The following is a 17498-nucleotide window of genomic DNA, read 5'->3' on the forward strand; positions in this document are numbered from 1 at the left end:
AAAATTAAGCATTTTCAAAATGTACATAACATATGACACCGAATCCAAAGATTAACTCATTTTCTCCTATATTGTGTATTATTAGGTAAACAATATGTATTATATGTGTAAAAAATATTTTAAGTATTTTGAAATTAATTCAGGAGTTTTGATATCTATGAAATGACCAAGAACACACAATTCTCAATTAAAAGGCAAAGACAATGAATGTTCTGGTCAGAGACCATTAGATTTATTTTATAACTCATGCTCCTCAGGACAGAAAATGGAATAATTAGTGATGTGGTTGTGGCCTCCTAAGTTCTGATAAGAGAGAATAAATCAGTGATATCAGAACTAAATACTGATCCTTAAGGGTGGTACTTCAGACACACATAAATGTTGCAAGAATATGGTGTTAAAAATAACAGAGATGGCATTTGGGTTGAGCAAGTTGGAAATTTTTTTAAGTTTATTTTTTATTTGGAGAATCAGAAAGTCAACAAAATCAACAGGTCTTCCTTCTTTACTTCCTCCCTTCCTGTTCAGTCATGCACACTCCCAAACAATTCGACATGGGATATGGAACTTAGAGAGACAGAATTTTAACACCCTTCTATAACTAAGTGGATATTTAACACTCATTGAAACTATCAACTTTTAAGGTTTTAATCACTATTTTTAAATAATGCAAATAAAATATAATTTTAGAATTAATAATTATTTTATATTCATATGTGATGACTTTGATTGCAGTCCATTTCCAAGGCATTTATATCCCAGGGATCGTTTGAGCCACAGGACAAATTTTACTTAAATGGCCTTCTTTTCTTACTCTTTGTTAACTTACAAAGGTAGGTCTTCAGGAATGGCAGTGATTATTTGGTGAATCTGTCAAATAGTACTGGATATTTAGACCAAATATGGACCCAGAAAATTTTCCAAAAATTTTCATTGGGAAATAATTTCAGATTTCTGCTAAGAGAACAAACATATCACACTCAATAATTGGGAAGCTAGTTGTTCAATTTGAAACCAGAAGAAAATGGATTTCTAAACTACTTTTTCTTTTCATTTATCTCTGATAGTATTTCTTAATGTTCAAGTGTGGTTTTTAAAATACGCCCAATAATACACCATTGTTTTATCTCTAGTGAATGAAAATAATCATCTGGTACTGAGAAAGTCAAATTCACGGTAAACGAGCATTTGCAACATAGTTCAAGTTCTTAGGAAATTCAGATATCACATTTTTAACATTAGACATTATGAAATCATAGCATAAGTGGTTTAATTAATAATTAATAAGGGAGGTGGTGGGGAACAAGAAGCACATGGAATTCACTAATCTGCAGAAGTTCTGAAATCCAGCAGGGAAATATTTAGGTTCCTTGACTAAGACACAGCCCTAATCCTGCCCAAAATTTATTCTCCATGACTCTTAGCTTCTCTACTGGACTCTTAGTTCTGTCCTTTGAGTCATCTCTTCTTTTCTTATGAAAGTTAACATATTTTCAGCACTGTAATTTTCTTAGCTTGCTTTGTGCCAGTAGAATTATAGGGCTCAAAATTCTGTTTCTATTTTGTACTTTCTTTGTAAATTTCATTACAAACTGGTCGCATTTCTGCTGATGTAATTCTTTTAGAAACTTTTCGGATACCCTGTGAATTTTACTGGGGTTCACTCAATTAGAAGACAGCCACACCCACTAATCTCTTAGAAATAAGTCTTCCTCTGCCTTTGGCTTCTGCTGAGATGACAACACCCTTAGCTTTTCAGAACCTTAGTATTTATTGGGAAGTTAATGAGGCATACCCTTAAACTGTAGAAGTCCACTTCTCTGATCGAAGGGTACTGTTAGTAAATTCTTTTTATTTTCCTGAGATCCTAACAAATAATTTTACTCTCACATCTTTGTCTTTACCTTTAAGTCATGCTTTCCTGAGAGTGCCCTGGAGTTAAGCTTTGCTAAGAAGCCATTTTTTACTTTTAACATCATTTGCCAGGCTAGGAATCTTCAAAACTAGCAAGGTCTGCCTCCTTTTTAAGAGTCCATTATTTAGCAGGTCTTTTTTTCTCTTGCATTTTACTGTAAGCATCAAGAAGTACTAATCTTTAATACTTGAGCCAGAAATCTACCTAGTAGTGCACCCAGCTCATTAAGTCTATTTTCTACCTTCACCTTACTGCAGACAACAACTATGCCAGCTTTCTTCCACTCTATAACAAGGATCCCTCTTTCCTCCCATTTCCAGTAAGATTTTCCCCCTTTCCTTTAAGCCTTCACCAGCTACCTCCTTACCTCAAAATTTCTATGAACAGACTAGACTGTTCAAGGCAATTTAGTCTTTCGAGCTGTCCTTCTTGATGTTCCTTGGTTCCAAAGCCACTCCCGTACTTTATATTTTATCTTGCACAGTTCCTGAGATCAAGAATCTAGGAACAACTTAGCTGAATGGTTCTGTTACAAGTTTTTTTCTCATGAGGTTGTAGTCAAGATCTCAGCCAGGATTGTAGTCATCTGAAGGCTTAACTGGGCTGCAGATTTGGCTCTAATCTAACTCATGTAGCTGTTGGCAGGAGGCCTCAACTCCTCCTGGCTATTGACCTCAGTTCCTCAACATGTGGGCCTCTCCATGGGGCACCGTATGGCATAGCTGCTGGCTTCCTCAGAGAAAATGATCCAAGAAAAGAGAAACAAAGATAGAAGCTGAAATGTCTTTAATATCCTCTCAGAAGTGACATACCATCACTTCTGAGTATACAGACCAATCCTGATACGATATGGGATAGGACTATACAAGGGTACAAAGATTATGGGGGATATCTTAGAGGATGGTTACCACAGGAATTGAGGATTGCTATTTTACTATAGGGTGGCTTTTGAAAAGACTTGAAGGAAGTGAGAGATTAGCCATAGAAATATCTGGGGTAAAATGTCCCAGCAGATGTAAAGTGCCTTGGAGAAGGCCCATATCTGGTATGTTCAAGGAACAGTAAGAAAATTTGTGTGGCTGGGGCAGAATGGAAACTAATCCAGTAAAAATGTGCTATAAACATATAACTTAATTGTTTCTTAAATCATCATACAGTCGAATTAATACTATTTACTAAGTAGTCTATTATTTTCCCATTAATTTTAAATGACATTTTTAATATACACTAAATTTGTCTATAAAATTATCTATTTCTGAACTGTCTAATTTAGATGAAATTTAAATAGACTTTGGATTTTAGAGTCAATGCTGGAATGAGTTAAAATTTGTGGGACAGATGGCATGGAAGGAATAGCAACACAGTAAGCAAAAAGGACATGAACTTGGGGGGAACATGTGTGTTGGTGATCCCCCAAAATTCATACATTGAAGTCCTAACTGTCACTGTGGCTGTATTTAGAGGTGGGATCACTAAGAAAGTAATTAAAGTTAGATGAGGTCATAGGTTTGGGGCTCTGATTCAATAGAATTAGTTTGCTACATTTACAAGTGAATTTGGCCTAGAAATTATTTTATATGCTAACTTTGTTAGGATTTGGTATTAGAATTATGCTTGTGAGAATTAGAAAACATTTTTCCATTATCCATCTTGTAGAAAAACATAAATTGCATAGATATTATCTATCCCTTAAAGATGTAAAGGATATAAAAGATTTATCTTATATAATAATCTCAGGCTATACATTTTCTGGAGATAATTCTCAATTTCTTCAATGATTATTGATCTATTTATGTCTATTATCTCTTCTTGAGCCAAGTTGGTTATTTAGTTTTCTCTTAGAAAATTTATTTCATCCAAGTTTTCTAATTTAATAGCAAAGGGAAAACTAAAAAACCATGAACATGGAAAAATAAATAAATAAATAAATATATGAGAATGTTCATGGTTATATATCATTTTCTCCCCACATTTTGTATATTTGTGATTTATTTTATCCCATTTAAACTAATAAGTTTTTTCGCCCATTAAAAAATAAGTTCTTGGAATTGTGTATAAATTTTAGTTTTTTACTCTTTAATGCATTCAGTTCATCTTTTGACTTCTTAATTATCTTTCCTACCAACTATCACTATATAACTAGAACTGGACTTTCCAGGCTCACCTCTTACTACACTCCAGCAAGCATATTAAACTCCTGCCACTCCAGACTGCTTCCATTGACCAAACATTTCATATATATTCTACCTGTACCTTAGTTTACAGTGATTCCTTAGCCTCTCTTTTCTCATTATTTCTGCCTTGTGGATCCTCCCAGAGCCACCTCAAAAGCTACTTTCTAATACATAGATTTTGTATCTATAGTGCTCATCTTATTGTCCTGAATATAATTCATGGCATTTCCATCTACCTCTTGAGGAGGCATATAATTCATGGTATTTCCATCTACCACTTAAGGAGGCATGTAGATTTTCTTCATCTTTGTAGCTTCTGTTTTACCAGCACAATGCTTTGTACTAGAAAGAAATCTATAGGGTTGTTGTTCTTCTTCTTCTTGAATTAAATTGGCTAAATAGGTCCATGTATGATCTTCAAGCAATAGTGTACAGAGGGATTTCTACTACAATTGCTCACATGGCTAATGATCATACAAATATTTCTGCTGATGATCAAACCCTCCCTCCCATAAAACTAGCTAATGAGTGAGTACTTTACCATTATCAGGTGGTTTTAGATGGCTTTGAATTTTCGATCGTGTCACCAGGAATAAGTTATTATCTGCAGTTAGAAAATATTTAGAGAAGAAATATAGAGAAAAATAAGACATTTTGCTTACTTAAATGGAGAAAAATCCCCTGATTTTACATAAGATAATGACAAAATATTTTCAATGCCTTAAATTAATTAACCATTACCAAAAAAAAATAATAATAAAACCTTAAAAAAAAAAAGAAATCAAAAGTGATACCATAGCTAAGTAAAAGCTTTATCAGGTTTTGAAATTTTTTACATAATTTTGAATAAATGACTCATCCAATGCTATTATAATAGATCAGCCCCTCCTGATCTTTTGCTAGCCACACACACCTCTAATCAGTGGAAGAGTTCACAATGGAGGGCACAGGAGTCAAGTTTTAGACTTCCAGAACTATCACAGGAAAGAGAGGCAAAACTCTCCTACTAAAAAATACTCAGAAGTGTTAGAAGAACTATAATAATCCCTGTTTCCAATGCATCACTAAACTTGCAAAACAATATGAAAAATTCTCCCAAAGCCAAAACGGCAAAGGAGAAAGAAACCATAAGACCATTGTTGATCTTCATAACCTAGAATCTAATTTAAAAAATACTTAGATAAGTTTAAATTTATTGAGAATTGTTTTATGGCTCATTTTGTGGTCTACCTTGGTAAATACCCCATGTGCACCTGAAAAATAATGTATTTCCTTCTGTGATGGTTAGTTTTTATGTATCAGAATGGCTAAGCTATACCCAATCATTCAATCAAATACTAATCTAGGTGTTGCTGTGAAGAAACTTTGTAGATGTGATTAACATCTACAATCAGTTGATCTTATCCTCAATATAGTTGGTGACTTCATTAATCAATTAAAGGGTAAGAATAAAACTAAAGTTTCCCTGAGGAAGAAGAAATTCTCCTGCAAAACTACAGCATTAGCTCTTGCCCAAGAATTTCCAGCCTACTAGTCTACCCGAAAATATTTTAAACTTATCAGCCTTCACAATTGCATAAACCAATTTCTTGAAATAACACACACACACACACACACACACACACACACACACACATTTCCTACTAATTGTTTCACAGTCCTGACTGCTACCAATTTTTGGTACCAAGAGTGGGCCTAGAGGAACAGATTCCTAAGGATAATATTTCTGAGTTCATTCTGGGTTTTCTGGAATTGGTTTTCTAATATAATTAGACTTAAAGGTACTAATGATACTACTTCTAGTGGTAAAGAGGGCAGTAATAATCCACAGCATGATGTAGCATTAGAGATATGCAAAATATCACCATTGAATACTCCTAATCGAATACTTATAAAAGGTATGGGTAACTATGTGTTTGATACTTTAGAATATTTTAGTATAAGATTGGTTGGTTTCTCCTGACTGCACTGGAGAAAGTGGGGCAGGAGAGGGGAATAAATGAGTTTAGGGCATCAAATTCCCATCTCGAGCTCTGTATAAATGACCAGAAAGTTCTTATGTCTGCTTTGAAAGAAACCATTATCTCTTATAGCAGCAGGGCTGAGATTTCTGAAAAAAGAAGAAAAAAAAAACTTATTCTGTGACCATCTGAATTATAACACAAATTCCTGAACTTACAGAGTATCTTCTGTTAAAATGAGGAAATTGATTGAGAAGGAATGGGATCTTGGAAGCAGAATGGGAATATATGAACAGATTCCAGTGAAGTTGGGAGTGTCAAACCCTTAAATTCTGCTAAGTCTTCTTTTCCATAAAAGCAGCCCTTTTAATGCCACCAGAAGTTAACCCTGCTTCACCTCAAAAATTGTAATGGCCTATCTTGAGGTAGTTGCCTGGAAAGACATTGTTGTTCTCTTCAGACCTGACCCCCTCACTTCTCTTCACATCTAGACCTGTAACTAGATTCAAGTCCCAACTAGGTCCCAAGAGTGAGGTACAAAGTGTGACCCTCCAGGAGATGCCTTACACACTACATGACTTTTTCAGTTAATACACTTATAAACCTAAAAATAAGTGTAAGAATGAATATTCTTACACATTATCTTGGGATAATGACAAAAGAAACAAAAAATTAGACCAGGCTAAATTTATTGATATGGGTTCACTAAGCAAACATTCTAGGTTGGATGCTGTAGCTTGAGGGATTAGAAAGGGCTCTAACAGTTCATCTATTTGGTGCGCTAAAACATGGACCAAATGGTAGCCTACACGAAATTAAAATTAATTCCTGAACTGCCTTGATATACTGTAGAGAGAGGTATCTAAAGACTAATGATACTGAAATGTTAAGTTAGATTTATCATGTAAGACTGACTCATCCATCCTGGGTGACCTTTCACGACTATGAGAAATAAGTTATGGAAGGAAACTCCAACATTCTTTAAGGGTTCTGTGGTTGCTCTTTTTTGTAGATTAGAAATCATAGTAAGAACTGCTGCCACTGAAGTTTAATCCTTAAATGCAAGAAAGATAATTGGATTCTGGAGTGTCATGGTCAAGTAATGGCACTTTGTTTCCAAAGACATGGTGAGTGTGGTTCTTATAATGGACAGTGGAGTCAAAGAAGTGGTCTGACCTTCAGAGACCTATGGCATTGGCTAGCTAACATGGTGTCTCTAAGAGAAATGAAATAGATAGGCAGTCTATAAATTCTTACTTGATCTATATGAGCAGAAGAGTTTTAGGTCAAGTAAACAGAAGACTAATTTGAATTACCAAAACAGAATCACAGCCCCATCAATCGATATCCAGGCTTGAACAGGTCTATGTTTTTTTTTCATGCATTTTGAATTTTGGTTATTAGATTCATTAATGTTTAGGACTGTTAGGTCCTCTTGATAAATAACCCCTTCGTTATTAAGAAAAGTACTTCTTTATCTCTGGTAATATATTTTGGTCTGAAACCTACTTTATCTGATATTAATTTAGCCACTCCAGGATTCTTTTAATTAGTGTTAGTCTGGTATATTTTTTCCCATCTGTTTACTTCTAACCTATTTGTGTCTACGTTTAAATTCATTTATCATAGACAATATATAGTTGTGTCTTGCTTTTGTATCTTATATGACAATTTTGCTAGAATGGATATCATCCAGAAAACTCACAGCTGACTATATTTTCCTGAAGTTCCAGAAACACTTCCTTGACTAAAGCAATAAAAAATGCACTAATAAAGGGCAGGAAGGGAAGAGAGCATTGGCATCATTGAGAAGCTCAATGGTGGTTCTTTTGTAAGCCAGGATTAAGAGTAAGAGTTGTTCTAGAAGTAGGCTCACTAATGACAATGGAAATGATAGGATTTTGTAATAACCAGAGACAAGGTGATAGCTCTTAACAGTCAGAGGCAAGACGGATATAATTATCATAAACAGTAGAAAGGCCAGAATGACAAACAAAAGACTGACCAGAAGCATTTGTGGCAAAAGCTAAATAAACCTTGGTGTTCTTAAGGACAATATGGAAAGGGAGTCAGAGAGAATATGGTTTGCCCTATATAACCAAATCAAGAGTAAGTGATCATCTTAGTTTTGTCTGCTACAATGGAAATACCATAGACTGGGTGGCTTAAACAACAAACATTTATTTCTCACAGTTCTAGAGGCTCTGAAGTCTAAGATCAAGGCACCAGAAGACCCTATGTCTGGTTAAACTCATTTCCTGGCTTGTAGACAGTTGCCTTCTCAATGTTTTCTTATATGGGAGGAGCAGAGGGAGAGGGAGAAAGACAGAGAGAAAGCAAGCTCTCTTGTGTCTATTCTTATAAAGGTATTAATCCCATATGAGGCCTCTACCTTTATGACCTATTTACCTCCCAAAGGCTCCATCTTCAAATACCATCACATTGGGATTAGAGTTTCAACATATGAGTTTGGGGAGGAAACAAACATTCAGTCCATCGCAGTGAATGAAAGATCAGATCAGTTGCCATATTGGAAAATCATGATCCTCCTTCACCAAGTCTCCTTAATCAAACCAGTTCTCAGACTCAGAGCCGCATAATCATGAGCTCACATTCCAGAATTATAATACACAGGAAGAAATGCAGGACCACGAAATTAGATAATGTACCCTTTATTGGCTGCCTTTTCTTATTCCTAAAGAGAAAAATAAGACTCAGATATTCAGATATTGAAATTATTGAATGTAGTTTATAAAATAAATTTGTTGAAGATGTTTAAAGAAATAAAAGAGGGAAATTTTTAAAAAACAAAAAAATGTAATAAAAAAATCTAGGCAAATTAGGAAAACACAACAAAGTTCAATTTACCCATTGATTCTCTACTTATCCTACCTGAAAAATTACAGTGACATAAAAATGTAAAGGATGGGAGAAAAGGGGAAAAAAATCAGAATAAGGATCATTGACATAACTCCAAGACACAAAAAGCACTTTGAGGTAAAATTATGATAAAATTACATGTAAAATTTAAACCATAAAAAAGTAATGAGAAGTTAACACAACTTCTCTGAATCTGCCCTATTGACTTGAGTGATCATATTCTTTAAAATACTACTATATATGCAAATTATTTTTCCAAGGACTATATTTCTCCACACCCCTAAAAAAATTTCTGTTAAAACCTATTTTCAGAGCAACTAAAAATCTTAGATTTAACCCATTTCCCATTTGTCCTGAGAATGATCACTAGCGGCACTTGCGACTGCACTATTTACCCTGAGATAACTCACAGATTACAGTCTTAGCCTTATCCCCAAAGTATGCCATATATCCCTCATGCTTTTCAGAGAATTACAACAAAACAGGACTGATGCAGTTGGGACAGCTCATTTGAACTGAAAGCAGATGCCAAATGACCTGAAAAAAAGGACTGCAAAGGGGACAACTGCAGCCAGATTTGATAAGCTGGACTCCATTAACTTTTAAATGTTCTACTCTAAAAGAAACAAGAAGTAAAAGACAAGTCATAAATGGGGAGAAAATATTTGCAAAAAACATATCTGATAAGGGATATGTTATATATCAATATATATATTTATCCAAGCTATACAAAGAATGCTTAAAATTCAACAATAAGAAAACAGTGTTGTTGGAAAAAAATGGACCACAATGGACCAAAGACACCTCACCAAAGAAAATATACAGATGACCACTAAGCATATAAAAAGATGCTCCACATCATCTGTCATCAGGGAAATGCAAATTAAAATAATGATGAGATACCACTACACACCTAATAGGATGGCCAAAATCCAGAACACTGATAATGCCAAATGTTAGCAAGGATACAAAATAACATGAACACTCATCGATTGCTGGTGGAAATGCAAAAGGGTATGGTCAACTTTGAAAGACAGTTTAATGGTTTCTTACAAAACTAAACATTCTTACTATATGATCCAGCAATAGCCCTGCGGAAAGCATTTCCATATTTCCTCAGAATGTTGTAGAACTTCTTTGGAATCATTGCAAGTAATGGCAGAAAAGAGAAAAGATTCAAGGACTTGTTTCCGGCTGCTCAAGCTTGCTCTAATTAACTACTCCACTCATATGTTCTACCTCTTTAGGCTTTTGGATAAAAGTCCATTTGTATAAGAATTCTGATGAGAGCTTAAAAACATTTATTCAGAATAATTATTTATCATTTATATATTCTTATGTTTCTTGATCCTCATTTTCTGAAACAAATTGCACCTATAAATTTATTGCCTCTATTTTAAAATTTAAAAATCCCAAATAGAAGTTTAGGGTTTTCTTTTAAGCCTCAGGGCTAGAAATATTAGAAATAGCAAAGAGAAAAAAGTAATTACAAAAAATGAACAAGACAAACAAAAACTTATAGACACAGACAGCAGTTTAGTGGTTACCAGACAAAAGAGGGGAAGGGGGAAGTAGGTAAGGGTAAAGAGGGTCAAATATACAGTGATGAAAGGAGATTTGGCTTTAGTTGGTGAACACACAATGCAATATACAGATGATGTATTATTGAATTGTACACTTGAAACCTATATAATTTTACTAATCTATGTCATCACAATAAACTTAATTAAAAAATAATTACACAATAATAAACATTAAGGTCCAAAAATAAGTATTCAAGTAAGACAATAAAAATACAAACCAAACAACTGGGGAAACCCCTACATTTTGTCTAGTCACAGAAGTTCAGTTTCACTCTATTCCAGGACCCCCACTACTGTACTGAACTCAGCTAGGTCAACTGGTCAGTGCACTGGTCAGTCAACTGGTAAGGCAAATTAGAAGGAGGTTTGATGGATAATGCAGCAAATAAACCCTTGGAGAAATAAACCCTCTTATGAGTGGATCAAGAGCATCTTTATCACTATTGAAAGATAGTTTTACTTTGGGCTGAAAATGTCATAGCGTCAGACTGACCAGACACCATGATAATGATGGAGATTAGTACTGCCAAAGTTGAAGTCCTCCCCAAAGTATGCATTTGGAGTGTTTTTCTTCTTTAACAAAAATTCACTGTAAATCAATTAGTAAACTCAGTGAACCTTTCTTTGGTCACAGTTGCTTACCCTCAGTTAACAGGATTGCTTGTTGTTTTTCTTCACCAGTTTGCTATGTATTTATCTTTATCTCCATCTCCATTCTGTATGCTTTTAGGTGATGGATCACTGACAGGAAACCTCAGTAAGTTTTGCTGAGTACTAAAGCAAAAAAACCAATGCTTATTACTCATTCGTCCCCCCACAGCACTGAAGTGACAAAATAAATTATAGAGCAATTCATTTAAGAAGTAGCATGTCTGGAAGAATAAGTTACATATGGTAAAATACACAAATCTTAAGCGCACAGCTTGATGAATTTTTACATATAGATGCTCTCAGAAAATCACCTCCAAAACCAAGATAAGACCATATCCATTACTCAAGAACTTTATTTCATGCTTCTTCTCTGTCAATATCCCTTCTCCATAAACACTATTCTAACTTCTATCATCATTTTGCCAGCTTTTGAACTTCATATAAACAAAGTTCTTCACATAATTTATTTTTTAATGTTGCATTGTGTTTTGGAATGAATATACCATATTTTATTTATTCATTTCTCTGTGAATTTAATTTTTCCAGTTCAAAGTATATAAATATTTTTATTTTGTACATATCTTTTGGTCTACATATGTATTTATTTTACTGGGTATATACCTAAGAATAAAACTGAGGAGTCATAGGATAAATATATGCATGGCTTTAATAAATACCTCCTCTTATGAGTTGAATTGTGTCCCCTCAAAATTCACATCTTGAAGTTCTAAACCCTAGCACTTCAGAATGTGACCTTATTTGGAAATAAGGTAATTGAAGATGTAATTAGTTCAGTTGAGGCCACACTGGAGTAGGTTGGTCCATAATCCAATATGACTGGTGTCCTTATAAGAAGAGGATTTTGGACACAAACATGCACTCAAGGAGAATGCCATGTAAAGATGAAGGCAGAGATTAGTGGTGCCAATGAATGCCAAAGATGTCCAGCAGATTACCAGAAGCTGGGAGAGTAGCAAGGAAGAATCTTCCTCTCTGTTTTAGAAGCTTTAAGATTTTTTTTTTTTTTTTGATGCTGGAACATAAAGATATGAAAAGTGGAACTCTTAAAGCTTCAAAAATGAGATGGCTGCCATACAAAAGTCACACAGGATTTGTACTCGTAGACATGGTTCCACCAAACTGGAACTGTAGTGTACACGTTACATATGACAAGTAAGATGGGGTTGGGTGTCCAGGGCTCCTGGAATGGTTAATTTGAATAATTTCTCAGATGTCTGTGTGTTTGTTTTTAGGGCTGTCCCTTGCTGAGGTAATGAGAGTGGGGGCACAGTGGCCAGGAGTGTGAGGAGCCCAAATAAGGAAAGTAATTGGGGTATGGACTTAGCTGTACAAGAAGGGGAACTGACTGTCCTCTAGTCAGGGCCTCAAAATTGAGTCTAGACAGCATTTTTAAAAATTCAAAACTATATTAAAATTGACTCATTGATCTTCACATCAGTTTTGAGCTTAATTATTTGAAGAATTTGAGTTGCCCAAATAGAGGAGACTTTTGGTAAGTAGTACATATGTTTTCTATGCAGCCTAAACTGCATAGGAAACATCTAATTACGAGGGCAAATTGGAGGACAACAAGTAGAAGTATAAGGAGTCCTTGTAGGCCAGTCCATAACCAAGTCCCCCATCAGATGACATTCGCTAAGAAAACAGATCTGGAATTTCCAAGATTTCTTACAATATCTGATTGAGTTGTAAAGTATATTAAAAGTATGAGTTATGTTTTTTCATGACAATAATATCTTGGTGTATTCCCTTGTTCAAAGTGGCATGTCCAACAGTTACATTGCTGTAGGGTATGAACTGATAGATCTGTAAGGTATATGTTTGTGGCAATTGTAACTAGGAAAAAGTAGTTATGGTGGTCATGGTCAAAGATACAAGCAGGAATTTGTGGCAAACCAGAGGTGGGAAGTGGGGAAAGGTGCAGGAAAGTGGGAGGTCCTCTCCCCAGGGGCTTGAGGAGTGAAACTGTATAAGCAGTTGCCTACTGGAGAAAGCAATAATCTCCATTCATTTTTAGACTAACACAAACAGTAGTACCTTCTACCAGATTTTCCTTTAAACATGAGAATTGGGGTTGTACACTTTGGCAGAGAGCAAGAAGTACACCAGGATTATGGGCTAAGCAAACAGAATGCTTAAGAAACATAATAGAATTCCTAATATCAAAGGAACACAAGCAATAAATGTCCTGTGTCTAATTTGTCAGTGCCTTAGGAGAAGTAGACAATGAAAGTTGCTGGGCTGGTGGTCTCAGTGCCCTGGGTGAAGTTGCTTCTTGAGCAACGGACAAAGTCATTTCAAACTTCAAGGTCTTGGGTTGGGATAATATCATCTGCAATGTGGTACTAGGTTTCAAGTGAACACAAGTCTAGTTGATGTGGGTCACTTGTGATGGTGGCAATGTCATCCCTACAGGCTAGGAACTCCTATTGCTATTAACTCAGTTAATTCCAAAGTACATCCCAGATAATCAAGAGGTCTGGGAGAGGGGGTGACATTCTATAGCACCATGGCATATGGCAAGGGAGTGAGGACTCTGCAGACTACCACTCCTGCAGATGGAATAATCAAAAGGGCCCATGTTTGGCTCCATCTTGTATCAAGGAAGTCTCAGTAGCCATAACAAGCTTTGAGATTCTGCTTTTGTGATTCAAGGCATAATCAACAGTTGAGTATGGAGGGTCACAGGTTCAGAATCTATGAGAACCTTTATTACCAGGAAAACTTAGTATGTGGTCAGCAGTTTTTGCTCTCATGGAAGATAGCACAGGATCAAGAAGGGCAGATTTTTGCATGTGAAGTTCATTGACAACTTATGGCCATCAGAGGTAGTCCAGAGACTCCAGAAGTTATGAGAGGAGGTTGCTAAAGCCTCAAAAAAAGAGCACTAATGAGAGTGCCTGTTGATTTTAATTTGGATAGATTTTAGAACCTTTTGTTGAGAGTGGCTGCCATTTAAGGTTTCTTTGATAGTAGGACACAACACAATGATACGGATAGATAAGGCAGAACTCTGTTACTTGTAGCACCTAATGAGAGAAAGATGCACGCAAGGGTTGTACCTGGGGAGAGGGTAACAGCAAGCTGAAACTGTAGGGGACAATTTATATAGGATAAGTGGAGTGGAGCGAAGTTTACTAGGTTTCAGGGATTCCCTTCTATTGACTAATTTAAATAATTTTGCAGGATCCAGGACAAAAAGGCTGCTCCTAATTGTCTGGTATAGTGTCCTGGGGCAGTTAGGGCAGATGGCCCAGAGTGTGAGAGCCCAAATAAGAAAGTGGTTGGGTGTGGACCTAATCAGATGTTCAAGAATAGGAACTGACTGACTTCTAGCTAAGAAGAACCGAGACTGTATTTAAAAGAATCACACAGCCCTCAGAAAGAACTTACCCTGTTGACACCGTGATCTTGGAATTCTAGCCTCCAAAACTCCGAGACAATACTTTCTATCGTTTAAGCCACTTAGTTTGTGGTACTTCATTAAAACAGCCTTAGAAAATGAATACACACCAAACCAGTAGTGCCATTTTTGATTCCTTCCATTGTGGAGGACCAGTTACAACATATCCTCACCTCATCTCCCATGACAGTTGGCCACATCTTATCTCAGATTAGCCACATTTCAAGTAGTCAACAGAAGTTATGGCAAATAGCTAATATATTGGACACCACCATTCTAGAGAACTATTTGTTTTTATGGTCATTATGGTGTTCTAAAATTTTTGATAAAATCATTTTTCAAAGAAACAAATGTATTAATTCAGTTCATAATATCAACTGATAAAAATTCAGAAAAATAAGAATAAAAGTAACTTCCTCAACTTGATTAAGACCATCTATAAAAACTTACAGCTAACATTATACTTAAATATGAAAGATTAAATACTCTCTCCCTAAGATAGTGAACAAGGAAGGGATGCCTGTTCTCATAGCTCTTATTCGACATATTTTTGAAAGTTCTAGCCAATGCAATAAGGCAAGGCAAGAAAATAAAGGGCATACACATGAGAAAGAAAGAAATAAAACTGTTCCTATTTGAAGATGACGTGATGAAACTGTTCTGTATCTTGACTGTATCATTGTCAATATCCTTGTTGTTATCGTACTATAGTCTTGCAAAATATTACCATAGAAGGAAAATGGGTAAAGACCACATAGAATCTACCTACACTATTTCTTACAACTGCTTGTGAATCTACTATGATTATCTTAAAATAAAAAATAAATAAAATTACGAACAAATTTTATTCTGTCATTTGTAAGTGTCCCTAAAGATTTCTTCCTTGTATGTTAAAAATAACTAACTTCAATTTTTTAATTGTGGTAACTATAAACAACTTAAACTTCACCATTTTACTCATTTTGAAGTGTATAAATCATTGTCCTTTAGTATATGCACAATGTTGTGAAATCATTACCATTATCAAGTTCCAGAAGATTTTCATCATCCCAAGAGGAAACACTGGACCCACTAACTAGTCACTAACTTACCCAATCCCCCATCCTACCCTTGGCAAACACTAATCTGTTTCCTTGATAACACTGCTCTAGTCACTACCCACTCTTCCTACACTGCATGTCTTCCAAGTAATTTCATGAATAGTTGTCTTTGTCTATGCAGTCATCTTTATTTAGAATGTTCCCTTTATTCTTTGTCAGCCAATTAACTTTAAACTCTTATCTATCCTTCAGGCCTCATTCAAATTTTATCTCTTGTGTAAAGTGGTCTCTGGATTCTTCCCATTTCCATTTACCACATAATGGTCACTGTCTCTTCTATAATTCTATAACTCTGTTGTAGCAGCCAACAGGAGAATTGGCACCACAATAACTACAAATAATAGGACATTGTGAAAACCAGCATAAAATAACAATTGGTTAACATGGTTAAAAAAGGAAAAAAAAAAAACAGAAAATAAAATAAAATAACTAAATTTTTAGAAATGAAAAATATTGTCATTGAAATTAAATCTCAATGGATGGACTGAAAAAGACAGAGTAGACACAGCTAAAACAGAAATAGTAAAGTAGAAGATTAATCTAAAAAACATCAATCTCAATGCAATAATAAGATATAAAGCAAAGAAATGCAGGAAAGCAGAAATAAAATAAGTGGAAGATAGAATAAGAAAATCCAATATAAGCCAATTAGAATTTCCTGAGGAGATAGCAGAATAAATGAGTGGGTGATGACTCCTGTTTGGGAAGTTTTGATGATCAAATCAGTAACTACAAGCCCACTCATCGATGGTTATATTCTTGTTCCCAGACAAATGTAAAACAGCAGGTCACTTAAGATACATTGTTGCCTACCCAGTGGCATGTGCTCTGGACAGTCACTGTTCTATTAATCTGAGGTTCACACTCAGCAAAACAATCTCCTCTGGGGCCCAGAAAATCTGTGCAGCTGGCTTCCCTATTACTGCCTTGCATACTGCAGTTGTATTCATCCCTGAAAAAAAGGGTCACCTCTGAGGATTCTGTAGGTGAGGACAGAAAAAATTGCTTCAAGTTTAATATTAAAAAACAACAGAGTTTGTGAATATTTATTAATGATCTACTTGTAGTGTATGTTGGCCATGGGCATGGGCTCTGGAGTCAGATTATCTGGGTTCAAATTTGTTTCCTACTTTCTCCAAGCTCCGTCATCTTGCAACTTCAAGCTAAGGATAGAATGTCTTCCAGAATCTTGGGCAAATTTTAAGTTTTAGTCCTGGACCTGAATATAACATTCTGCCAATCGATGTGCTTCATCTAACACAGGGATAGCCATATTGGGAATTCCTATCAGGCATTACATGAGTACACCCACAATATACATCATGACCGATGGTCACTAGATCAATCTGATGGGCAGCATTCTGGTCAGGTTGGGAGACCCAGGTTATTCTCTCATCAATGCAGTTTATTTTCACTGTTTTATTTCTATCTTTCCTGTAGGCTTTGATGCAGAAAGGTTTGTCTATGAAAACTATTTCTCATGTTATTAACATCGCAGTTGTCAATGGGATAAGAGGTAAGAGAGCACAGCCTTTGTAGCCACTGGTATAAATAGTAAAATATTAACTGGAAGCATGAAAGAAAGTATTGATAGAGATGTCCATGGATCAATCATTATAGAGGGCACTGTTCAAAGTTTTCCAATAGAAATATCTTTTTACCTAAAACACTTTGCAAATTTTAATTGTAAATACTTTTTAAAATAAATGAAGCGTTATTAGTTTTTTATTATATGCGATAATACAATCTAATAATTAATATACATTGTCAGAATGCAGAATACATTAGGAATTGATAAACAGATTTTAAA

General features: G+C 35.3%; 1 protein-coding gene across 1 annotated transcript in view; it reads right to left on the reverse strand.

The window, feature by feature from the left end:
- The window catches only part of LOC102887045 (cell surface glycoprotein CD200 receptor 1-like), a 20402-nt gene extending 3221 nt beyond the window's left edge, over positions 1–17181 (reverse strand). The window contains 2 exon segments of the mRNA XM_015595028.1: positions 14579–14678; positions 17008–17181. Of these exon segments, the coding sequence (XP_015450514.1) occupies positions 14579–14678; positions 17008–17181 (274 nt within the window).
- Positions 17182–17498: the final 317 nt, after the last annotated feature.

Source organism: Pteropus alecto, unplaced genomic scaffold (genome assembly GCF_000325575.1).
Source record: "Pteropus alecto unplaced genomic scaffold, ASM32557v1 scaffold270, whole genome shotgun sequence".
Taxonomy (NCBI): Eukaryota; Metazoa; Chordata; class Mammalia; order Chiroptera; family Pteropodidae; genus Pteropus; species Pteropus alecto.